Source organism: Ailuropoda melanoleuca, chromosome 2, assembly GCF_002007445.2.
Source record: "Ailuropoda melanoleuca isolate Jingjing chromosome 2, ASM200744v2, whole genome shotgun sequence".
NCBI lineage: Eukaryota > Metazoa > Chordata > Mammalia > Carnivora > Ursidae > Ailuropoda > Ailuropoda melanoleuca.
In genome coordinates this window covers 49404582-49431609 of record NC_048219.1, presented here as the reverse complement: position 1 = coordinate 49431609, position 27028 = coordinate 49404582, and the positions used below count along the sequence as shown (strand labels likewise).

The window sequence follows — 27028 nt, the reverse complement described above, 5'->3', positions numbered from 1 at the left end:
ATATATGTACATATTTTTGCCTTCTTTCATTGAATAATTTAACACATAAAACACCTGCAATGATCTCATTACTCAAAAGGGACAGCAAAATTAGGGCATTTTGTAAAAGTGATAGTACGGCTTTCACTTCCCCCCATTTTGAATTTCTCAATTTCTCTCAGATTTAAAAATATTCTTTCTGTAGGTACACAGCTGAAATAGAATCCCCCTGGGAGCACTCCGCGTCACCCGTTTCAGATGTAGAGTGGTCTTCAGAACGATTATTTTCAGGCTGTCTCCCTAAATTTAAGTGGGAAGATGATACAAATTGGCTTAAGAGGTACTGGAAGGCTAAGCATATCGCTTTCTGGGACAATGTTGCAGACTTTTCTCCTCCTTGTGGATCTTTAATCTGAAGTTTTAGGAAGATCCCCCTCCCACTTTGAGTCCCAAGTCGAGGGGCACTCCTGCAAGGCAGAGCTTCCTAGGCAGCGAAGGGCATCTGCAGTTAAAGCTCCTCTAACACATCATTTGCCCCCTCTGAGGAGAGCCGGTTCTCCCTTGTCCTGTCTCTTCTGCTGAACCGTAAGCAGCTTTAGGTGGCATTGTATTTCATCTCTAAATTTAAGAACAAAATTTAGACATTCTATGCATTTGATACATACATGCTGAATGACTGAAAAATGAGTAAAAGGATATGTACATTTTGCTTTTGCAAATCTTGATCTCCATTCACTCCACAAACATGCAATCTCTCCTAAGTGCCTCAGGCGTCAGGCACGGAGAGCCCAGCTCTTATTCCAACAAGCATGGAAAGTGTTAGTAACAGTTTGCATTAGAATTCCTTATAAAAAATCATTAAAAAAAATAAAACAGAAAAGCAGCATAACCTTAAAAAAAAAAAAAGAATTCCTTTGAAGAGCACTGCATTTCTTTGGAAAAATATCTGGACAGTATTTGGGATTAGAAGGTGAGCTCCTGCAGGGATCTGGTGTTGGAACCGTTTCTGGGTGAGCTGGGCAGGAGTGATTTTCCAGTTACTCCAGAGGGAGGAAGGAAAAGAGAGAGGGCAAAGAGAGCAGAAGAGAGGAGGAGAGGCTGTGAGTCCACATACTCAGACGAGTGGTCCAGCTGAGGTGACTAGCTGGATGAAAAAGGGCTTCTGTGGTATCTCCCATGAGATTCATACCGCGTATCAAACACACACACACTCTCCATCTCATAAAGTCTTGCATTCTAATAAAGGAAACAGATTTTTAACAAGCAGTCCTATACCTGATTATATAATCACAATTGTGATAAACACCCTGAAGGAAAAGTACAGGGGAGTGTGCCGGGTCTAATCTAGTCTGCGATGGGGGCTGAGAACGCCTCCTCCTGAGGAAAATCACATTTAAACTGAGATACAAAATATGATCCGGTTGGGTGAAGGAGGGTCTAGGGGGTAAGAGAGTAGAGAGGATGCACACGGGGGCAGGGATACTAAGTAACTTGTGCAAATGGCCAGAGGCAGGAAGGTGCTTGAGACATTCAAGGAGCTAGAGGAAGGCAGTGGGGTGTTGGGTGTGGGGGAAGGCGATGCTGGGGCAGGAGGAGGACCCTGCAGCAAAGCTAAGGGTATTTCTGTCTTGCTAAGGACACTGGCGCTCAGCCTGCTGGGAAGTCACTGAAGGTTTTGCTTTGTTTCGTTTTGTTGGGGAGGCGGGGGGGGCAGAGCTGCATTGAACGAGGAGCCCCATGGCAGCAACAGGATTCAGAACAGATGGGAGAGGCTAAGGATGAGGTAAGAGGCCAGGGATGAGGTAAAAGGCCCGGAAAGAATGACAAAGCCCTGACGAGTGCAGTGGGGATAAAGAACAGGGACTGTCCCAAGGTATCCTTGAGGAATGACGACTGGTGTGGGCCGTGAGGATAGGGACATTTTTGCCTGGCTCCCTTAATAGAGAAAAACTGTGTGATCTCACTGATAGGTGGAATCTAAAAAAAAAAAAAATGCATTGAAGTAGAGAGTAGAGCAACGGATACCAAGGCATGCAGGGAGGGGAAATGGGGAGATGTTGGCCAAAGGGGCAAAGTTGCAGTTATATAGGATGAGTAAGTCTAGGGACGTAATGTACAGCCTGATGACTATAGTAATAACCCTGTATTAAGTACTGGACATTTGCTAAGAGAATATATTTCGGGTGCTCTTGTTACACACAGAAAAGTGGTGACTAGGTGAAGAGAAGATATATTGATTAGCTTACCTGTAGTAGTCATTCCTCCATGTAATGTTACCAGATCATCGTGATGCACATCTCAAATATATACCAGTTTTATTTAAAAAATTTAAAAGAAGAATAGAAAGCCATTCACAGGAGGTGATATGGGAGCTGTGGGGCAGCTGAGATTGTGCAAAGAGGGCGTCCAGAGAGAAGGGAAGAGTAGAGGGACAAAACCTGGGGGCTGACAATTCACAGAGCAGGGGCCACGGACATGGTTTGTTTAACTGGGTGAGTCAGCAGCATTTACAAGCCTGGAGATTTCACCTACAGATGAGGGCTTCTGTTTTCTCTTGAAAGAGAGACAGAGATCCAGCAATGACTGGCCCATTCCTTAATGGCAACAATAGCACGGGGCTCCAAAGTGGCTGCCTCATGTAGGGGAGGCATCGTGTATTTCCCATTTACCACAGTCTCCCCTCGCTCACTCCATCAACCGAGGGCTGTTATAGATAGAACAGGCTTATTTTAAGGCTGGAACAGGACTCAGCTTTCAGGGTTCTGAGGCATGGAGGGGAGCTCGTGGGAGTTGAGGCTGTGAGCAGACTCCCCTGTTCAGAAGTTTGGAGGTACAGAGAGGAAAGATGAGGTCCCCGGAAACCTCTGCTATGGGGCAGGGTCTCTGCACTCTGAGGACGCAGCCCCTGCCCTCGGGCGGTTTACGGACACACACAGAAGCCATTGCAGCCACGTCACTGTGGGATGAGGCCACCTTGGAGAAACGCCACTAGAGAGCCACAAAGTGTAGGTCAAGTGTACTAAAGAAGGCAGCTTAGAGGACGTGGAGAAAAAGGAACCCTCACATTGTCGGTGGGAATGCAAACTGGTGCAGCCACCGTGGAAAACAGCATGGAGGGTCCTCGAAAAACTACAAATAAAACTACCATATCGTCCAGTAATTCCACTAGTGGGTATTTACCCAAAGAATACAAAACCACTAATTTGAAAAGATAAATGCACCCCTACGTTTACTGCAGCATTATGTACAATAGCCAAATTACGGAAGCAGCCTAGATGTCCATCGACAGATGACTGGATAAAGAAGATGTGGTATTTACGTACATTGTAATATTATTCAGCCATAAAAAAGAATGAAATCTTGCCATTTGCAACGACATGCATGGACCTAGAGGGTATAATGCTAAGTGAAATAAGTCAGTTAGAGAAAGACAAATACCATACGATTTCACTCACATGTGGAATTTAAGAAACAAAACCAATGAACAGAGGAAAGAAAGAGAGACAAACCAAGAAGTAGACTCAACCATAGAGAACAAATTGATGGTTACCAGCGGGGAGGCGGGTGGGGGATGGGTGAAAGAGGGGAAGGGGATTAAGAGTCCACTTATCATGATGAGCACTGAGCCCTGTACAGAATTGTTGAATCCCTCCACTGCACACCTGATAATAATATCACACTGTATGTTAACTATACAGAAATTAAAATTTAAAAAAATAAAGAAAACCCAAGGGTCAGCTTAAATCAGCTCCTCCACTCCATCGTCTTAGCAAACTGAGGATACCTAGCCATTAGATGTTTGTTGTTAGAGGTCTAAGTAAATGTTCTAAATAAAAGATTGACTTACAAGGCACGGGGGTCATAGCATTTTCCAGAGCAGCAACACTCTGGTTTATATGATCTTACATGCTTTTCACTATTCCACCTTTCCCTGCAGTAGGCTATCTTATTGTAACTTCACTGAAAAACCAGGCAGGTGAGTTTACATTGTTATCTGTGCTCTGCAGGGCTGCCCAGAAAGACTACATCCTTGCCTTTCTTTGAAACTACTCTTCGGGTGCTTCAAATCAAATACGGTTAAACATTTTAAGTGTAAAGCCTTTTTCTTTACAGCTCAGAACTTTTTTGGTCTTTACCCACTGAGGCCATTATTGAGAAGAAATGTCAGGACTGGGACAAAGATTTGAGAGTCATCCACATGGAACTGATTGTTGAGACTACGAGGGACAATGAGTTGACCAGAGTCAGAGAATCAAAGAGAGTGAGAAAAGGGTCAAGGGCAGAACTGTGAGTACTGCCTGCAGAGGGGAATGTGATAGCCCCGCACTATCACAATGTCAAACTTCTGGGGTGTGAGTGCTTAGGAAGAGAAGGCTCAGAGCCAAAACGGGAGCTGTGGGGTGGGATGGGAGTAGCCATCTGACAGAGGGGAGGCTTTTCCCAAGGGGGTGCGGCAGAGGCAAGTATGATTTAAGGAGTCCTAGAGGAACTGTAACTATTAACTGTTGCACAAAGAATGGGCTAGATTAGTTTTTTTTCAATTATAGTCACACAGGTCCTATGTTACGTTGGGACTGCCTGCTAATTTACATGTGCAATGACTGCAGGAAAAGCATTACCTATAAGGGCCAGATGGAGAGTCCTTCTTTTCTACTTGGTTTTGTACCTTTATTTTTAAACCAGGAAGTATAAGGCTCTGAGGACAGTGTCATCCTTAAAACCTTACAGCAGATTGTTGTGCTCCAATATTACTACGACGCTCCAGACACTTGGCAGTGGTCAGGCCGGACTGTGGCCCAAAGGACACAGTGACTTACCAGCTGCAGCTTCTTTGTTTGGAAATAACTTGCTGTCAACTGCCACGCTGATGTCATAGAACACCTCATCCTCGTCTCGGTCAGCATCAAACTGGGTGCAATCAGGACAGACAAGTTGGGAACAAGAGAAGACATAGATTAGTTCATTCCCAAATACAATGAGCATGCATCACACAACTGTATTTCTAACACAGCAGGTCAACAGGAATTAAAGCCCCTTGAGTCTTAAACAGACCCTTAGAGTTTTTCAGCCTAGACCACATATTAAACAGGGAAGGATACTGGGGAGTAAGTGTACAGTCACTCACTTATGGTTAAGAAAAATGTGTAGAATTTTCTTAATTTGTAAAGTACGCTCTGGAAAAAATGTATTGAAATTTACCTCGTGCCTTCTGGCTCTTAGGGTTTTTGTTTTTAATTAAAAGGAACCATGAAAATACGTAGTTCTGAAAAATGGCGGGGGGAAGTTTTCCAACGTACTGTTAAAAAAAGAAAGAGCCCCAAGCCAAATTTTAGTTACTATACTAGATACTATAGATACTATAAAATAGATGCAGTCTGTAGACACTATAGACTAAGATGTAATAAAAATTATAGATTTAAACATTTCACCATTCTTTAAAATTTAGAAAAATTTAAATATTAAAAATGTGGCTATATTTATAAGTCCTCTATGTCCCAAGTTGTGTAGTGCTTTTTTTAAAAAATACATGCTTATCTCTTTAGTTTTTAAAAACTAAAGCTTTGTTGAATTATAATCAACATATAATAAACTGTATATGTTTAAAGTGGCAAATTATTAAGTTTTGACATCCATGTCTGTATAGCTGTGAAACCATCATAAAAATCAAAACAGTGAACACAACTATCACCCTCAAAAGTGTCTTTGTGCCCCTTGGGAATGAAGTCCTTCCACCTGCTCCCTTACCTGGTAATTAATCATTGACCTACACTCCTCTAACTCTAGATTATTTTGCATCCTCTAGAATTTCATATAAAAGGGTTTATAAAGCATGCAATCTTTTCTGTCTGGACTCTTTCACTCAGCCCAGTTATTCTGAGATTCATCAATGTTCTATCCATCATTCATCCCTTTACATTGCTGAGTAGTATTCTACCATACGGCTACACTGTTAATCTCATCCTGGGTATCTTTCAGCTCAGACATTATAGTTTTCACCTCTAGATGTTTGATTTGAGTCTTTAAAAAAATCTATGTCTGTATTTAAGCCTTTAATATCTAAAATACAATTATAACATTTAATGTCCTTTGCTAATTCTAACATCTGGTGTTTCTTTGCACGTTTGGTAGTTTTTATTGGATGCCAAGCATCGTCATTTTGACTGTGTTGGGTGTTAGTTATTTTTGTATTCCTATAAATATTCTTGAGCTTTGTTCTGGAATGCAGTTTAGTTACTTGGAAACAATTTGATCCTTTCAGGTTTTGATTTTAAGACTCGTTGAGCTGACCAAAAAATTGCTAGAACTGATACGCAATTTCACTAAAGTCGCAGGATACAAAACAATGCACAGAAATCTGTTGCATGTCTATACACCAATAATGAAGCAACAGAAAGAGAAATCAATAAATCAATCTCATTTATAATTGCATCAAAAGCCATACGATACCTAGGAATAAACCTAACCAAAGAGGTAAAAGATCTGTACTCTGACAACTCTAAAACACTGATGAAAGAAATTAAAGATGACACAAAGAAATGGAAAAACATTCCATTCTCATGGATTAGAAGAGAAAAATATTGTTAAAATGTCTATATTACCCAAAGCAATCTACACATTTAATGTAATCCCTATCAAAATATCAGCATTTTTCACAGCTAGAGCAAGCCTAAAATTTGTATGAAACTATGAATAGCCAAAGCAATCTTGAAAAAGCAAAGCAAAGCTGGAGGCATCACAGTTCTGAACTTCAAGTTATATTACAAAGCTGTAGTGATCAAGACAGTATGGTATTGGCACAAAAACAGACACGTAGGTCAATGGAACAGAATAAGAAACCCAGAAATGAACACAACTATATGGGCAATTAATCTTCAACAAAGTAAGAAAGAATATTTAATGGAACAAAGACAGCCTCTTCAACAAATGGTGTTGGGAAAACTGGACAGAGACATGGAAAGAATGAAACTGGACCACTGCCTTATACCATATACAAAAAAAAATTCAAAATGGATGAAAGACCTAAATGTGAGACAGGAAACCATCAAAATCCTAGAGCGCAACACAGGCTGTAACCTCTTTGACATCAACTGCAGCAACTTCTTACTAGATATGTCTCCTGAGGCAAGGAAAACAAAAGCAAAAATAAACTATTGGGACTTCATCAAAATAAAAAGCTTCTACACAGCAAGGGACACAATCAACAAAACTAAAAGGCAACCTACAGAATGGGAGACGATATTTGCAAATGACATACGTGATAAAGGATTAGTATCTAAAATATATAAAGAACTTATCAAACTCAACGCTCAAAAAATAAATAATCCAATTAATAAATGGGCAGGAGACATGAATAGACATTTTCCCAAAAACTATCCAAAGCCATCCACTTGGCTAACAGACATACTAAAAGATGCTCATCATCCCTCATCATCAGGGAAATAGAAATTAAAACTACGATGAGATATTACCTCACACCAGTCAGAATGGCTAAAATTAACAACATAGGAAACAACAGATATTGGCCAGGATGTGGAGAAGGAGGAATCTTCTTACACTGTTGATGGGAATGTGAACTGGTACAGCCACTCTGGAGAACAGTATGGAGGTTCCTCAAAAAGTTAAAAATAGAATTACCCTATGATCCAGTAATTGCACTACTAGGTATTCACTGGAAGGATACAAAAATACTGATTTGAAGGGGTACATGCACTCCAATGTTTATAGCAGCCTTATCAACAGTAGTCAAATTATGGAAAGAATCCAAATGTCCACTGACAAAACTCAAATGTCCACTGACAAACGAATGGATAAAGAAGATGTGGTATTGGGGTGCCTGGATGGTTCAGTCAGTTAAGCATCTGCCTTTGGTTTAGGTCATGATCCCAGGGTCCTGGGATAGAGCCCCGCCTCAGGCTCCCTGCTCAACAGGGAGCCTACTTCTCCCTCTCCCTGCTTACTGCTTTTGTTTCCTTTCTCTCTAGGAATCACCTCATTGTTTGATGTAAAGTATCTTGAAAATTGTTTTTTTAAATATTTTTTTCTCTTTCGTCTGTTTATTTTACGTGGGAGGGAAAATCCAGTCTCTATTATTCCATCTTGGTCAGAAGTCTCAATTCTTTAGCTTTTAATCTTAATTATTATCTTGAAGACATTTAAGAGGATTTAAGTGATTACTCCTTTATATTCTCCTACTGAAGCGTTTCATCATTCTTAGTGAGGGAAATTTTGGAAGCCTAAATTAGAAAGTTACTTCCTTACCTCCTCTTATAGTTAAAGCACAACTGAATGGTGTTTCAAAATGGTTTTACCATGTCACATCAGCCCATGGGAAAGGTGAGGCAGATAGTTTTCTATTTTACAGGTGAGGAAATATCTACTTAGAGATATTATGACTTTCTCAAGTCAAACAGCTAGTAAGCAGAGCTAGGACTTGAATTCAGGATGACTGACACTTTCCATCCTACAGATACCACCACAGTAAGACAAATATAGCCCTTCTGCTCAAATGAGTGTTAACACAGCCCTTTTTATCTAAAAGCAAGATAAGAAAAGCAGCTGGTGGTTGATACAAGGACAGATACAAGGAGACCATGAAGGCACACTTAGTGCCATCTTGATGCACTGTTCCTTATATCCATACATACTATGGCTGTTTTTTTCTTTCAAAATATTTATTAGCTATCATCAGGAAGGAGTAACATACTAAGGAGGGATTTTGATTTTCTTTTTTCTTGGACTTTTGAGATATGGGTGGCAGCATTGTCATTTTATAAATAAAAGAGCTTAAATTTATGTTTTAGTTTGGGATTAACACTTTACTGGAGGGTGTGTGTGTGTGCAATCCCAGGGCAGTAAATGTAAGGAAAAAAGAAAAGGCAAAGAAAAAAGGAAAACAAATGTAAGGTAGTACATTCCTGGAAAGGCCACAGCTTCACAAGAAAACAGAGCTGGCAGATAGGTCTCTAGAAAGGCTAAATGGACCCTCTACATCTCAGAAGAGTCTGACAGAAGGGGGAACAGGAGAGGTATTTATAGGATGGTTCCTTTCAGTTTTTTTTTTCTCTTTTTTTTCTTTTCTTTTCTTTGCTTTGCTTTCTTTCCTTTCCCTCTTCCTTCCTCCCCACCCTCCCTTCCTTTCTTCCCTCCCTCCCTCCCTTCCTTCCTTCCCTTTCTTTCTTTTCCTTCCTTCCTTCCTTTCCTTCCTTCCTTCCTTCCTTCCTTCCTTCCTTCCTTCCTTCCTTCCTTCCTTTCATTTGAGAGAGAGCATGCAAGCATGGTGTGGGGAGGGGAGAGGGAAATGGAGGAGGAGGGGGAGGGGCAGAGAGCAGAGGGAGAGGAAGGAGTGGAGGGAGAAGTAGAATCGCTGCTGAGTGGGACTCTGGGATCATGACCTGAGCTGACGGCAGATACTTAACCTACTGAGCCACACAGGTGCTCCTGGCTTCCTGTCTTTCACTGGTCCAAGCTTTTACCTCTGAGGAGTTAAGTACCCTCTAATTCTTGATTGTGCTGTCTAGCCCCTGGGGCAGCCACTGAGAAGCCATACCCCCTGCAAGGGGAAGCAGCACAGCATCTGAATCTAGAAATGCTAAAAGGAGCCAGAGCCTCTGTAGGTCTGGTCTGGTTGGGCCTGCATGCTGTCTCTGTAGAGATTTCCATCATGGTGGGGATGATGAACCCCAGCCTTTAACGCTGAAGAGGCCGCTTGGTTGTCAGCAATGTTGGACACACAGGGCAGTGGTGACAAGGCTCTCCGTTCAATAAGCACCCGAGGCCTGGCACACAAGTGAGTCAGGGGAGGCTTCAGACTGGGCTCAGACAGCTTGAAACTCGACTGGAGCTTGGTTTGAATTTCTTCTTCCCCCTGTAGCAGCTGTCTGGTTTGGAGCAACTTATATCCCCCTGTTCTTAGCACCTATACAACAGGACTGCTGCAAGGCCTAAGGAGATGGTATATATTTAACACATAGCACAAAGCCTGGCATAACCTGCAGTCCTTCTTTTATCCTCTCTCTGCGACGACCTAGGTCTGAGGGAGTATATTTTACAGATCTTTGATTGCGTCTGTACTTTGGAGACACATACACGCAGACACACAAACACACACACACTTTTTTTTTTTTTTTAAACTTGGGGATTGTGGAATAAGGAATACAAGAGACTTTGAGACGTTCTAGGCGATATTCCATCCTCTGACTGATTTGAACAAAGCTATGTTTATTTCTAGCACAGACTAAAGTACCTGATTGTCCAAGCCAAAAGCCAACTGCACCATTCATGAAACATTCAACAAGTATTTGCTGAGTAACTACTACAGGCTGGGTAGATTTCAACGGCTAAGCGTTTGGATAATGAACGTGGACCATGAGGAAGGAAGGCGACACCCACATACCCAACTCAGGGCTGGATTACACAGATGCTGCTGAACCCCGTTTACTTCTGCATCAGGATCACAACAGTGAACCCAGACGGCTTTATTTTCTGTAACATGCCACTCGTACAACTCCAGGACTAGCGAGGGACTCGTCTCTCCACTCCCTTAGCAGATAACGTGGCACACAGACCTTGGAGAGCACTGTGATTAGTTACTATCACAACACTTGCCGCTTACCTGGCTAAGAGTTTTGCAAAATGGTAGCATTCAGTGTTGCAGAGGTTGTGTGTATGGTAAGAGAACTGACTTTTAAATCGTCGCATTTTACTTATTTGTTTTGCATAAACCATATACATTAATAGTTCTCAACCAGAATAAATTCTCTCTCCCTCTCCTTCCCCCACCCCAACATTAGGCAATGTTGGGAGACATTTTTGGTTGTCACAATAGGAAGGGGAGACACTACTGGCCAGGGAGGCTGCAAAATCTCCTTCAGTGCCCAGGACAGCCCCTCACAACAGAGAATTACCAAGTCTGCGTGTCAGTTGTGCCAGAGCTGAGAAACCTTGGCTTCACCAAGGCATTCTCAGTTTTTGGGTTTCCAAACCGTGTTTCTGAAACTTAAGAAGTGATGGTTTTTCTTTTTTCTTTTTTGAAAGAACTGCAAGAACCTGGGCTGTTAACTTCAAAATGCAATTCACAGCAGAAGGGGTGATGCTGCAGGGGTACCATAGGCAGAGGGTGATGGAAGCTCTAGGGATGAAAGTTCATTTACAGCTCACAGGTCAGAAGCAAGCTTCATGGGGCAGACAGAATCCTGCTATCTGAGGTTGTTCCCAGCTCCAAAATTCTGTGATTAGATGGGCAACTTTATCTTTTTGGTGACTGTTATCTCTCTGGCAATCTTTTTTTTTTTTTTTAAAGATTTTATTTATTTATTTATTTGAGAGAGAGAGTATGAGCAGGGAGAGGGGTAGAGGGAGAGGGGGAAGCAGGCTTCCCACTGAACAGGGAGCCCCATCACAGAGCTTGATCCGAGAACCCTGAGATCATGACCTGAACTGAAGGCAGCCACTTAACCAACTGAGCCACCCAGGTGCCCCTCTGTCTGGCAATCTTAGCAAAACGCTTTTCTTGTTCTGAGGGAAAGGGCTCATCGAGGACACGGTCTGCATAATCTGTTTCAGGTCATTTAATGTCAGAGGCCTGGAGAGGTCAACTGGTAGCTTCAAAATGAAAGGCTTATCAAATTGCCCAGTTCACTCACAACACATGTTTTAATTTGAATAACAAGTGTTGGAACAGCTTTCAAAATCGTACAAAATATACCTGTGTTAGGAAAGAAAATTGTAGTAGGGGGAGGGAAGGCAGTGCCATGTGAGGAGAAAGTGCATTTTTAATGGCAGACATGAGGTTTTGGTTTTGTTTCCTTTGGGCTCTGCTTTTCAGCCTGCAACCGGCAGTCCAAATCTTCTCCATGGAGACAGGGCTTTCTGCATTCCTTGCTCTGCTAGGTAGGAATGTTAGGTTTACAAAATGTCTCTAAGTGGACTTGAAGGAAGGACACCATTTCAATTTCTCTTTCCAGATTGCGCCTTTCATTAAGTGTAGGTCTATCTCCCACTTTTTCTCTGCTTAAGTTTGAGGAAGAAATAAATGGGTTCTGTTATTCATATTGTCTCAGTTTTATATATCCCATAAGTGTCATTCTCGGAGCATTAAGCTGGCTTCCTGAGTTATTTACCCCTCCTTGGTATCACGCAAGGGATTTCAATTAAGCATGCTCTCCACCAATGGCTTTTGTCATTTGCTGCTGGAGATCCCCCAACATGCAGAAAACTGGTCCTTCAAATTTTCTCTTTTATATGTTTAGAGACTTCTCTCTACATGATTGATTGGTTGGCATTCTCTTTACAGTGACTTTGTTTTTCTCCAACAAAAATTGGAAATTGCCTTAAAATAGTAATAATTTAAAGACTTGGTAACTGGAGTGAAATCTGTAGTTATCAGTGATGGAGTAATGACAGTTTACATTAGTCTGCAGAATTGTGTTGCTAAAGCTTCATAGTTAATTACAAAATTTGAAAGAAAAGCACCTCCATGGATTTGATGGGGGGATGGGTAGAGAAAATATTCTGTCTGAGAAAGCCAAATCAATCCCATTTTGATGAGCAGAATTCCTGTAGTATGGCCCTGCTTAACTGGGATGTGTAGAACATATTTCTTAACAGAATGAAATAAGGGGGAAACGTGAGAAGATAGATCTAAAAACAGGCATGATTGGTATGCAAAGTGATGAGTACAGAACAGTAGAAAGCTGTGGATATCTGAGTAAAAGACTCTTTTCAGCTTTTTGTATAGAATCTTTATTTCACATATTCAGATCATAGACAGCATCTGGAAAATTTTGCTGGGAGTAAGTCTACACAATACAGAGGTTCCAGAGAAAACTGTTGCAATATATACGAAGTGTTTCAAGAAAAAGTTTCTTCCTGAACTTGAAACCTTAATGTAATAATGACTGACTTATCCTGCTATAGAGACTTAGAAAAGGAGGCTAAGAATTTTGATTACTCTTATTATACTGGCTGACAGATAATTTTTCAGAATATGCATCAGCACTCAACAACCAATCAACAAAGTACCAGGTATAGTTACTATTTTTTGAGCACCTACTATATGCCATTCACTGTTAGAATTTTTTAAATATGTGTTTATCATTATTATTATCAATATTATATAAGGGGTATAATTTTTTTTAAAGATTTTATTTATTTATTTGACAGAGAGAGAGAGACAGCCAGCAAGAGAGGGAACACAAGCAGGGGGCGTAGGAGAGGAAGAAGCAGGCTGCCAGCAGAGCAGGGCGCCCGATGTGGAGCTCGATCCCAGGACCCTGGGATCATGCCCTGAGCTGAAGGCAGACGCTTAACGACTGAGCCACCCAGGCGCCAAGGGGTATAATTTTTAATTTAAATTCAATTAATTAACATCTAGTATATTATTAGTTTCAGAGGTAGAATTCAGTGATTCATCAGTCTTATATAATATCCAGTGCTCATTACATTGTGTGCCCTCCTTAATGTCCATCATCCAGTTACCTAAAAGGGGTATCATTACCCCCAGATTCAGAAACTGGGTCTCAGAGAGTTAGATAACTTGTCCAAGGCCACACAGGTGGTAGAGCCAGGATCTGAATCCACATCTGTCTACATCAAACTGCGAATCCTGCCACCCACCAAGGCTGTGAGGATCAGCTCTTAGCTCCACAGGCGACTTAATCTTAGCTGGGCACTTGCAGAACAAATCAAGGCTTTTAGAAGAATTCTTAGGACAGACCTCTAAGAATCTGCAGAAGCCAAGCCAAGCTAGGTCCAGAGACAAAATACTCAAACATTCTTGATCCTATTCCCTATTTTTAGACCATACTTGCTGGTTTTATTTGTCTGAATGATGGGTGTACCCTACCAGATGACTGTAGCTGTTGGCAGAAGGACCTCCCTCTCTGCAGGCTGGCCAGGAGCATTGCAAGGAGCAAGGACAGGCGAAGTTGACCGCATGAGGCAGATGACTGTCCAGCTCCTAAAAGAGCTCTCCTAGGGGGCCTTTAGCTTCAAGCTACCAATTTCACAGGGAAACTGGCTACTGTTCCACAGTCCTCTGTGTCTACTGTTGACTCCAGCTGTGTCCTCCACAGCAGCTTTCTAAAATGTCTTTCTGCAAACAGCCCTGCCTTAAGTCATCTAGCTTGGATTCTGTGTCTCTTTTCATCCCAACTTAGTCTTCCCTCAGCAACCTACCCTCCTTCTAGGAGCTTCTTTGGGGCTGGAGAGCAGATTTCTGATACGGGTCCATGTCTGGTCTGGTGTGTTGGAGAAGCTACTCTGCTTCTGCTCCAGAGCTCCATCAACCAGGACCTAGGGCCTGGACTGGCTCAACCACTCCTCCCCACAGCCCAGTCAGGGCTTCAGCTCTGCTTCTGACCAACAGGCAGCTTTCCAGATGACTTTCCTAAAGCTCCTTGCTCTGGCTGTCTTATCAGGGGACGGTGGACAAGTCCATATCACTCATGATAAGAGGGGAGAGGCCCAGCCTTCAGTCACACAGGGGGTTCCTGATGAGAGAGGAGGCCCAAGAATCAAGAATCCAAGTCAGTGGTGGGAACTGGGTCTGGAACAATTTTTGAGCTGAAGGGCTTGTGGCTGCAGTAGTTAGTTATTAAATTTTGCAGGCTCAGATAGACCCAGAGCAGACTGACCAATGTCCAAATCATGAATGAGTAACAAATGGCCACGATCCTGCTCATTGATCTGTGGGCACTAGGATGGGACATTTCTAAAATTAGGTCGCTGCATGCGGCATCTAAAAAATAAAAGCCAAACTCATAGAAACAGAGAGGAGAATAGTGGTTGCAGGGGGCTGAGGGGCAGGGGAAATGGGGAGATATCTGTCAAAGGGTACAAACTTCCAGTTAGTAGATGAATACATTCCGGGGATCTAATATTCAGCGTGGTGACCACAATTAACAATACTGTATTATATATGTGAAAGTTGCTAAGAGAGAAGATCTTAAACATTCTCACTACACACACATACACACATTGTAATTATGTGACACGATGGATGTGTTAACTAACCTTATCGTGGGAAGCATGTCACAACACATACATGTATCAAATTACCACATTATACACCTGAAACTTACACAATGTTATATGTCAATGATAGCTCAAGCTAGGAAAAGTGTTAAATAAATTGACGTTGCTGCAGAAAGCACAGAAAAGGTATATACAGTTAATGGAATTAGCTGAAATAAACCCCTACTCAGTACATGCCAAAAGAATTTAATATTTTATTAAGATGCTGCTACTAAACATTGTTTCTCCCTTAAAACTTAAAAACAGATCTGTAGCCCAGCAAATAGGTTGATAGAATGGATTTTGTCAAATAAGCAAAATTTTAGAACATGTCTTGGAATGGGTATGGATCCTGTCCAATCTCTTATCCTGCATACATGATGTAATCCAATTCAATTAAAATTTATCGAGTACCTACTTCGTGCCAGGCATGTGCTGGGCACTGAAGATGCATGGAAGGAAGAATAAATCATGTTAGTTTTTCTATAATTACGAAGGTGCCAGTAAGGGCTAAAATACCTTGAGAAAAACTTGATAAAAAAAGATGAAAAGAATACAATGGAAAATAGACAAGACACACTCATTGTAGACAAGACTCATAGTGTGGCTGCTAGTTTTTCTCTGCTGCTCCTTGGAAGGCTCTGAGCCCAGCAGTTAGATAGCAAACAGTGTCAAACTGAATTACCCAGAAAATTCAGTGAATTAAAATACCCTTTCCCCTTCCTATTTGCTTTTCTTTCTCTCTCCTCCCAGCATTCCAGCAAGCTAAGGTTTTATCAAGCTACAAGGTGGTGGGATAGAGATTTAAACTTCTGCCAAGACAGCTTCCAAACTAAAGAGGCTGGTTAGGAGTCTCCGAAGTCAAATTTCAGCCTCATGTGACACTTGGTACCTTTTCTAATTACAGGCTCCATTCTCTGCAGCGCTCAAGTGTCTCCTGCTGCCGAGCCCTAAGTGGTACCCTGGGAACCCGAGAAAACCGCTGTGCTGCCTGAGCTCCAGATGTGTGACTAGGGGCTAATTTAGGCCCGGGGAAGATCAGACTCATTCTGGTTCCTTATATTTACTTATTTTTCTTTCTTTCCTTTCTTCTTAGTTGAGAGGCTTTGTGCTTTTATTTTTTCATATTTTCTCTCCAGCAGTGTGGACTTTAACTACCATGGCCAAATGTGATCAGTTCCTAATTGTGTGGGTGACTCAGGAGGAGGCCAAGTGGAATGGAAGAAGTTAGCCTAGAGAGTGAAAAGCAGACAGAAATGCATCTTTTGATAAGAGCGCAGGACATTGCAATGAAACACATCGCTTACAAGTAGGAAAGAAGTTAAAATTTTAAATCAAATCCCTTTGTAGTTCATACACACGTTCTATGTTACCAGTACTAAGAGGCTGTCTTTCTCTTTACACATTTCTTTGGAACACGCTTAACATTTACGGAAACATATTTTATGGGAATAGTCAACAATCATTGCAGATCGTAAAATAGCTCTTAGAAGAATCATGGTATTGTTTCCCCTTGTTGGAGACGTGAACATGAAGTCAGTGTGATTTTGGAGAAATAATTAAAATTCAGTCAAATATGGCAGAGTCTCTGCCCTCATAGAGATCAAGGTCTATGTTGGGAATACGATAAGGAAATAATGACAGTTCCGTGTGGGAAGGGCTGTGATAGGGGTGCACATGGGGTGTCCTGGGAAATGGAGCTGGGCAAGTGGGCAGTGTGGGAGTTGAGAAGCCAGATCCAGGAGTCAAGTTCTGAACAAGCGAGACTAGGCAAAATGAAGAAAGGAAGGGAAGGGCATTCCAAGGAGAGGGAACAACAGTGGAAAGGGATGAAAGGCATCATTTCTTTGAAGAAAACAAGGGTAACTTCTGCCTTAAGATCTTGGGATGTGCCTTCTGAGAAGGGATTGGGTGATGTACCTTCTTGTTTCCTGAAGTTATTTGGAGGCCTACTTGGGGTTTTTGGATCTAGTAGCTGCTTCCTCTACCAGAAATCCCTGGACACGCGCCTGTAGTAAGTGTGTGCTGGGCTGTGTGCATAGGAACGTGACAGCTGAGCTCATGTCCATGACAGTACTTACCATTTATTGAGCACTAGCTCTATGCTATGCAACAGGCAATGTACTTTGCAAACATCTCAATCAACCCCCAGAATAACCTTAGGGATACTCTCCCAAGGAATGAGTTGGCTGGCAAAGGTAAGTACTTACTTAAGGTCATACAACTGGTGAAGATCAGGGCTTAGGTATGATTTCAGGTCTATCTTCCTACAATGCCTGTGCTCTTAAGAACTAAGCTATTTTGGCTCTGGGAAGAACAAACCCTATGTTCTTAGTTATCCCACGCTCATTTCTTTTTTCCTCTCTGTTTTTAGCTTTATGGTCATTTCCAAATTCAGAGCCATTTAAGCAATGATTCTCATTTTTCCCTTTATTCACTAACCCCAAGTCTAGTACTTTGTGATAATATTGTGTGTACCAAGCTCCCAAAAAAACCAAACTGGTCTTTGTTTCAGAATAATTAACTTATTAGCAAGATGGCTGCGACAGTCTTGATAGTAAAAAGTAATTAAAGAGTGGAAACAAATGGAGGATTGTTTAACAACTTGATAGCCATTGGGCCCTTTGGATAATTCAGCTGTTTTGCTCCAAGTTTTAGGGAAAAAATAAATGAGGCAAGAAAATTATGAGAATGGAAATCAGATTTGTAATAATGGGATATATATTTAGGTCCATGGACAGAAGAAGGAAATTAATATGCCAATGGATAAAGTATCCCTATAAAGGCTTCTGATGCTAAGACCTTACGTACATTTAGCTGACTCAACTAAAAGGACAGCTAATCTTATTTCTCTGCTAAAATGATTAACCTCTGACTAGAAGCAATCTTAGAAAAAGAGATTACGTGTCATCCATAAGCAATATCTAGATTTTATTTGTTGAATTTTGCAGCGGGTCATCTAGAAAAAGAGTTCTATTGGCCACATAACACTGGTCCAACTGTGCACTTGGCAAATTCGATTCCTGGGTAGTGCTGGGTTGATTCCGCTGAGTAAGTGTGGCATTGATAGATTCTTCAGACAGTAGTTCATGCAAAAGCTAGGGGGGACGAAGATGGGTGAGTCAGGGGTACAGCTGTAGAATATGGCTCTATCTCATCCATTCCCAGTTCTACCTTCTCCATCACTATTTTTTTGTGTTTCTTCTGGTCTGTTCGAAGTTATTTTTGTTTAATTGTTCCTCTATCCTTTTATTTTCAAACATGTTTGAGACCCTAGAGGAAATCCTATTGCCTCCCAAAGACACCAGCAATGACAGATTCTGTTCTACAAAGGTTGTCTTCCTCCAAAGACAAAGTAAGTACAACATTCGAAAAGCTGATCAGTCTCCATGCTGTCTCAAGCTGAGTCTGCTTCTCTTTTTATTTTTATTTCTACATGGTGAATTTCCTCCTAAAGAGGACTGGGATTGGTAACCTTATGTAAGGTATAAAGGGTGTGTGGCATTTGCAAGGTAAGAGACTCCTCCAAAATTTATAGACAACTTTCCACTTGCTACACATGGGACATGTCAATGGAGACCAAAGCCAATGAAAATCTGTTAGGAGTCTCAGGACACAAAACTGAGCCTAAGAAAAACAAAATTAATACCAATTTCAAATGCAACCTCCAGGCTCATAGAATGAGGAAGCTTTGATTACACAAAAGCAAAAGCAGTAAGTCATCTTTTACAAATGACAAAGTAAATTTCTAGGACATCTGGAAAATTTATCATATCCCACAGGGCTCCTTGCAAGCTCATTGGAAAGTTCTCATGGTTGGTTTCCATTTACTCAACAAATATTTATTGAGTACCTAACGTTTGCTGTGGGTATAGAATACAAAGATGTTTGGCTCCTTGTATCTTAGAATAGAGAGAATTCTGTTTTCAGCTCCTATGAATGTCTTCTCCATTCAAGGTAAGTGAAAAAGTGATGCTATTGATTTTGTGGAAACTTTTATTAATTCATTCATTTAAAAAAAACACTGTGCATCTACTATCTGCCATGCATTGGAGGTTCAGTGCTCAGTAAATAGGACTCTTAAAAGAGTTCACAGTCAAGTGAGGGGGCATTCACTTGAACCCTAACATTCATAGAGAGTAAGGGCTGTCACAGACCTATACAGAAATGTGCAGTGGGAGATCAGGGGAGAAAGGAGAATTAGTTGGTTTCAGAGAGGGAAGGGGGATTAAGAAGGATGTGTAGCATGGGTGAAATTGAGGATTAAGGAAAGTGTCATAGGAGAGTGGGCATCTGAGCCCCCAATATTCAAGACCCATAAATATCCTTGTCTGGTTTTATGGCTGCATCACCCGATCTAATAAAGATACTCTTCTTTATCTGACAACAATTTATGAATCAGAAAACACACAGTCAGATCTACACTATTCTTTTTGTCTGGTTAGAGAATTAAGCTTCTCAATAATAATAATTCGTTGTTTTGGTTTGACCACAGATAACAAGGGAAGTGATAATGTGTAGAGGGAGACTTTTGAGCTAGCCTGTCTGGAATCACATTCTAGCGCTACCAGTATTCATCGTGTAATGTTGGAGGAGTTACTGACTGGCCAAGCCTCTTTCCTCATCCATAAAAAGGTGATAACCATCGTGCCTCTCTCTGTCCTGTGGCTGTGGATCACCAAAAGGTTAAGTAAGACAACCCGTTATTGCTGTAGAGCTTGGCCCACAGATCTCAAAAGGTGTCTGCTATTACTGTATCGGGGGAGTGGCAAATGGATTGTCTGGCAGAATCACATTTTCTGGAAGCTTTTAAAGTGGGATACATTCTTTTAAGTCCAAAATGATTTACATATCTTTCTGACAACTTTGTAGGTCTTATCATTGCTTCTGCTTTTTAAAAAATTCCCCCTGGTTTAAATTATTTTATAAATACCACCATAAATTGTTAGAGGAGAAATAAGAGGCACAAGAGCAACCGATAACCCCAATCCTGCCTCACTCTGACTTTCCCGCAATCTCTTTTGTACCAAGCACAGCCACTCATCTGGGGGAGGTGCTCTGCAAGTGACTAAATGGATAAATACATGAATTATCTGAATTATCTCCATGGTTCTGCCTCAAAAAGACATATAAGGTATTACAAAAAGCATGCCCTAAGAAGTAGGCTAAATTTCTGTGTTTACCCTGAAAGCTGGTAATAGCTGTAGTAGCATAAAATGCCTTCCTGAATTTTAAAATATTTAAAAAGAAATCCCACCACTGTTTCCTGGCTGGAAGGGCAGGTTGGGAGATGGTGGGCAGGGCAATGAACCTGGCATGAGAACCGACAGTGATGACGCTAATCCCAGATCACCATAACAGGTTTCCACGGAGCATAAAAAAACAGTCCTTTGGCCACCAAAAGGCCATTTCCTTTTGGCATAAAATCATGACCTACTTAGCTGTCTTGTCAGGGGAGGCAGAATCTCTATTATGAATGTGCTGATTCTGGTTCCGCATATGCTTGGTCACAATGAACACAGCTGGGAGACAGCCGATGGGGTTAAGCCTAATTCCGTGAGCGCGCGTGGAAGAGAAACCAATATAGGTTCTTTTAAAAATTCAGATGCATGATTTTTAAAGATTGGTAAGTAGCCAGAGACTTATCTCATTGTAAGATAATATTAGTATTCATTTAAAATGTGTTATTGTAAGTTTTTTCTCTAATATATCAAGCGAATCACAGAGGGATGTGTCTTTAAGTTCCGTATCTCATCTACGGCACAGAGCAAACCAGTAATCACGCTGAGGAGCAAAGCAACTCATTAGAAAGGCCCCAAATGTGTTAAAGGCTTTTCCCCAAAAGATTCATGAGATTCTGAGTTTGAGAACTTGCGCCTTGGAGGAATGCTGAAAAATAATTACCATCCACTTTAATCTCATGCTTTCCAATAATATTCGTCACATATTTTCAACTACAGTCAGGTCTACATATAAACAACCAACTTAAAATGCATAATCATACATGTGCACATTCAATGGTGAATCTATCGTGTAGCAGAGACAAGAAGACTGTGGATCTTGTGGATATTTCAACCATTCTGCATGATTCAAGGATTCTAGAATTTCTGATTTTGATTCAAGGTTTATCTTAGAGTCGACATTCCTGGCCTTTTAGAAGGAGGGAGGTGAAGCAGTTAATTCCTTTTTTTAAAAGGGGGAAAAAACCACTCTAGGAAGCTACAGATGACCCAGGATCAGTGGTTTTCAGTATTTATTTTATTTATTCACTTTCCTCGTTTCTGAGCATTTGGTAGAATGAGGTTAAGAGCATGGGCTCTCTTATCGCACCAGCTATGTAGCCCTGGAAAACATACCCATTTCAGTTTCTGCAGGTGTAAACAGGGTCATAAAAATTCCTACCTGACAAAAATAATCCATGCATAATGTCTGCACATGGCAAATGTTTTATAAATGCTAGTTATTATTATTATTATTGCTTTCTTACGATCTAGTTCTACTGTATCTTTTCTGTTGTATCTATCCATTTGTTTATTCAACCCCCAGCTATTAACTGAACACCTGCTATGCACAGACGCTGCAATGTCAATAGCCTGAGGATGCTTTCACATGAAAAAGGGACTGAGGGAGAAAATACATATGTGCTGGGTTGGTATACCCATCCCCAGTTGTTGAGAGTGTTGGGGGCTAACAGGACACTCCCGGACTGTTCTGGTGAGAGCTGCTCCCCTGGGCTGTCGCTATGCAATTCACCCTCCAGAGCTGCTGGTGAGATCAGGCTGGGGCTGGACTGTTCTTGAAACCATTTATTTATTTCTGCTTTGTTTCCCTGCACTCTTCTGTTTCCCTCACTCAATGACAGGTATCTTCAGAGAGCGCTCCCTCAATGACCCCTCAGAGGCTCTGCTGCTACAGAATCCAGCCCAAGACAAAATGTGCCCATGCATCATTCTGGTAAAAATTTTAATAACATAGCTTTCAAGTAAATACATCAATAATAACTAACAACAAATTTCTAGAGCTTCTCTAACGTACATAAATATTGTCCATTATTTTCCGTAAGTGATTGAATGCATACTTTTAGAGTATTCTTTTTTAAGATTTTATTTATTTATTTGATAGAGAGAGACAGAAGGAGAGGAACACAAGCAGGGGGAGTGGGAAAGGGAGAAGCAGGCTTCCTGTGAAGCAGGGAGCGCAATGCAGGGCTGGCTCCCAGGACCCTGGGATCACGACCTGAGCCGAAAGCAGAAGCTTAATGACTGAGACACCCAGGTGCCCCTAAAGTATTCTTATTAAGACTTCACTCTGCTGTTTATTATCTTAGTTTCTTTAGAACTTCCTCACCTTCAAAGCTAAGAAATCATGCTATATAATGGATGTACAGTAAACAGAACAAAAATCTTATTTAAGAACTTTAAAAAGCCCTTTTTGGATTTATTTTTATTTCCTACGTTCTTTCAAAATGGATATAAAAGCCTTCTTTTTTGGATGGATTGGTGATTTTGATCATCTCCCTGGCTCTGTGTTTCTTCTCATTGATTTTTTTTTCCTTTACGCATTACAAGTGGTCTGGGTTTGTCATTCTGCGTAAGAGCAGGTTGTTGGCTTCACACACCAGCTGAAATGGGTTTCTACACTCTCGCCTGAGTGTCCAGTACTACAGTTTCGTCAACTGTTTACTGATACTGGTAATGAGCCCGTCCAGGACAGTAGTCTGGCCAAATATAATTTTCATATAATGAAATACCTGCTCTGGGCAAAACTTCATGTATTTGTTTTATAAATCATGACAAATAATGCAGTTATGAATAATTACAGATGAGCAGTTGGTATAGTCATTTCACACTATTAGACATCATGCTAATCAATGTAGCTTTTTAAATGAAACTAAGCATGACTGACTGTAACTGGGTATGATAGTCAGACAAAAACAGAATGAACTTAATATTCTGCGTGTCCCATCAACAGCTAACTATCCTTCGTTGCTGACGATCCTTCCCCAAACCACAGAATCCCAGGGTTAAATTGGACCTCATGTGTCCAGCTGAGGCCCTCTTCTCACTCCTGAATTCATGAAGACCCAAGTTTGAAGTCCACTTGCCTTGCGGACCACACTCCTTTAAAAAAGAATTTTAGAAAACTGTGGCTGTGAAGTAATAATAATAATTAGGTAAAATAGCAATAATTTGCAATTATTTTATCTCCCCAATTCCACAAATTCCTTAATAATCACACTCAGTTTCTTTAAAGAAATAAAATGGTATTCATTTCGTCTTTCTTTTTGCAGTCTTCTCCCTTCTCAGGACCTTGTCCTGACACTCTTCTGTACTTACGTAATTCAGCATTTCTACTGTGCTGGGCACCCTCTGTGTCCTAGATAACGCTACTTTTCTCCTTTCTTCTTTCCTATCAACAAGGCCCAGAAACTCTTCCTGTGGGAGCCATAAATTCATCCACTTTCTCTCCTTGCATCTGGAGCAAGAATTTGCTAAGGTCTTTTCTACATGTTTTAGACTTGAATGTTACTATTCTTTCCCCATCTCCGAGTTTTCTTCTCTCAGGCAGATGTGGTCTTGACTTTCACCAACAGGGTTTCACATCAAAGCAATTCCATAGTCTCCCTCTGGAAACATCAGAAAATCAGCCTTGGGCTACCTAGTTTGAATACATCTCAGGGCCCCCAAATACAGTCATTTGTGATTCAGGCTTTGGGTTTGTCATAGAAGTCAGTTACTGTAATCAATGGGGTAAGCTTTATAGATCCTTATTTATGCTATTTGGTTATCACTAAGGCTCCTATTTTCCAGACAGGATAGTTCTCATTCCGTGAGCAAGCTCATCTTCCATCCAGCCTTCCAGCTTGTCTCTTCTACTTTTATCTACAGTCACTGATATTCTGTATTTGCTTCCTTACTTTGTGGTCTCTGACTCAGCCTGCCCCTGGAATAGCGGCTCTCAGAGCTGCCCTGCCAAAAAGGCCTCCCCACTTTACATTCACCTTGTGGCCAAGTGCAGAAAGTTCAAGGTCGTCATCAATCTTCTTTTTTTAAAAAATAGATCTTGTCCTTCCCACACTTTGTTTTCAGTAGTGCATAATAGTTCTCTTAAGTGTCAGGTTTTATGCAGCTGACAAGATTTTAAAAGTATTTCTCCCACATTTCATTCTAAATTATCCTCGTTTCCCATACATGAGGAATGCTTAATGTGAAAAAGGGAAGATAAGATCTAGAATATTTTACACGGATTTTGGGTTACTGAGTTGTTAAAGATTTGGCAGCAAAGACTCTACCTGAATGCTGAGAACAGCTCCCTGATGGAGAGAGAGGGCACGTGACTGGAGTGGTAATTCAGAAGAGAATACGAAGATTAATTTGCTCCGTAAATGTAGCATTAACAGGGGCAGAACTGTGACTGCTGTTTTACTTTTCCTTCCCTTTAAAGACAACCATCTGCTAATCTAGGAGCTTGATTTATACCATAAAATATGGATGTCACTACGGAGACTTTTGAGGTTGGTCTGAATAAGCAATTAACATGCCCAACACTTGTGATATTCTGTTTGCAGAGTTATGAAAGAAAAAAAATGTCATGGAGTAGAATAAGTCAAATTCGCACCTCAGGTTAAGGCTCCATTTATTTGTGTATATGACAATGGAAACTTTAAACAATGTGACTGTTAATGTGCCATTATGTCAGAATAGATCAAGAAACAGTAAGCCTGCTCTTGTTTAAAATGGCAGGATAATAACCCATTAAGTACCCGAGAAATCAATGTAAGAAAAAGTATCCAGGTGGTGCTTTTACCAACCAATTTTAACCCAGAAATAATGGCTTATCTTGCTTTCAGCAAGCCTCTAATAAAGGAAAATCCAGTCTTAAGCAAAAGATAAATGAGGGGATCATTATTTGCTTTTTAAGTGACTTAGTTTTTCCCTAAAAGTGCTACTAGTCAGACAGCAGGTCCTGTTAATTCTCAGCAGAACATAACTAAATTTGAACAAGAAGCAGGAAGCTCATTCTGGCTCCCTTCTGCTAATAACTTCAAGTGTGATTAGGGATGTATCTGTTTAAGTTTCTCCACCTATAAATGGAGACTTTCTGGGTCCAGTTAGTGGTTTCCAACTTGGGAGTCTCCCTGGGGTTTCAGAAAGCAGTAACAAGCATCCATGAGTCTCTTCTCAGTATTGTGTATTTCAGAATGCCTGATGGAAATTGTACTTTTACGCACAAGAATGCTCTGAAAACCACCTACAACCTGAGTGCTTCCCCTTGTCAACTTGATAAAGTAACAGTCATTAGCTCATGCTAATCAAAGTTTCTGATTGGCCATAATGACATTCTAGAAATTTCCAACGACAATTAGGATAAAATGATTTTTTAAGTTCCTTGGTGGTGAAAATCTTGTGAATCAGAAATTTTCCAATCTGTAATGTTCCAATATCTTCCTCTGCATCGCCACTGCCACTGTTACAGTTAGAATTATTCTCCCCTGGCTGGAATATCGCGGTAACCGCTTGACTCTTTGCCTCCCTCTGGCCTGGTCTCCCGATCACAGCATCCCACATACTACCTTCCACCAGGCTGATCTTGTCTAGTCTTGGTCAAAAATGTTCAGAGACTTATTATTTCCTATGAACTAAAGTCCACACTGGCATGGCTTCTCCAGACTGCCCTTTTGTAATAATTCCCACTCCCCCCCACTTTTTTCAACAAAAATTGTATGTTGCTGCAAGCTGGTTTACTCCCTGGTATGGGCTGGATTGTGTCCTCCCCAATTCATTTGTTCAAGTCCTAACCCCCAATACATTAGAATGTACTGTATGGGGAGATACGGCCTTTAAAGAGGTCATTAAGTAAAAATGGGGTCATTAGGGTGGGCTCTCATCCAAACCAACTGATGTCCGTATAAGAAAGAAGGTTAATTTTTGCCATTCTAACTGGCGTAAGGTGGTATCTTAGTGTGGTTTTGATTTGAATTTCCCTGATGGCTAGATTTTGAACATTTTTTCACGTGTCTGTTAGCCATTTTTATGTCTTCATTGGAAAAGTGTCTGTTCATATATTCTGCCCATTTTATGATTTGTTTATTTGTTTCTCGTGTATTGAGTTTGAGAAGTTCTTTGTAGATCTTGGATACCAGTCCTTTATCTGTGGTGTCCTTTGCAAATATATTCTCCCATTCCGTGGGCTGTCTCTTAGTTTTTTTGACTGTTTCCTTGGCTGTGCAGAAGCTCTTTATCCTGATAAAGTCCCATAAGTTCATTTTATCTTTTATTTCTCTTGCCTTTGGAGATGTGTCGTGAAAAAGGTTGCTCTGGCCGATGTCATAGAAGTTGTTGCCTATGTTCTCCTCTAGAATTTTGATGGATTCCTGTCTCACATTGAGGTCTTTCATCCATTTGGAGTTTATTTTTGTGTATGGTGTGAGAGAGTGGTCAAGTTTCATTCTTTTGCATGTAGCTGTCCAATTTTCCCAGCACCATTTATTGAAGAGACTGTCTTTTTTCCACCGGATGTTTTTTCCTGCTTTATCAAAGATTAGTTGCCCAAAGAGCCGAGGGTCCATTTCTGGGTTCTCTATTCTGTTCCATTGGTCGATGTGTCTGTTTTTGTGCCAGTACCATGCTGTCTTTGTGATCACAGCTTTGTAGTACAGCTCGAAATCCGGCATTGTGATGCCCCCAGCTTTGTTTTTCCTTTTCAACAGTTCCTTGGAGATTCGGGGCCTTTTCTGGTTCCATACAAATTTAAGGANTTCCTTGGCGATTCGTGGCCTTTTCTGGTTCCACACAAATTTAAGGGCTGTTTGTTCCAGTTCTTTGAAAAATGTCATTGGTATTTTGATTGGGATAGTACTGAAAGTGTAGATTGCTCTGGGTAGTATGGACATTTTAACTATGTTAATTCTTCCAATCCATGAGCATGGAATATTTTTCCATCTTTTTATGTCTTCCTCAATATCTTTCAAAAGTGATCTATAGTTTCTAGGATATAGGTCCTTTACGTCTCTGGTTAAGTTAATTCCAAGGTAACG

The 27028-nt window shown here is 41.0% G+C and overlaps 1 protein-coding gene across 2 annotated transcripts in view; it reads right to left on the bottom strand.

The window, feature by feature from the left end:
* Window positions 1–27028, bottom strand: part of AK5 (adenylate kinase 5) — a 234947-nt gene that overhangs the window by 105728 nt on the left and 102191 nt on the right. For both annotated transcript variants that reach the window (XM_019802846.2, XM_002922313.4), the window contains exon 7: window positions 4797–4887. In XM_019802846.2, the coding sequence (XP_019658405.1) occupies window positions 4797–4887 (91 nt within the window). The remainder of the gene's footprint in view (window positions 1–4796; window positions 4888–27028) is intronic.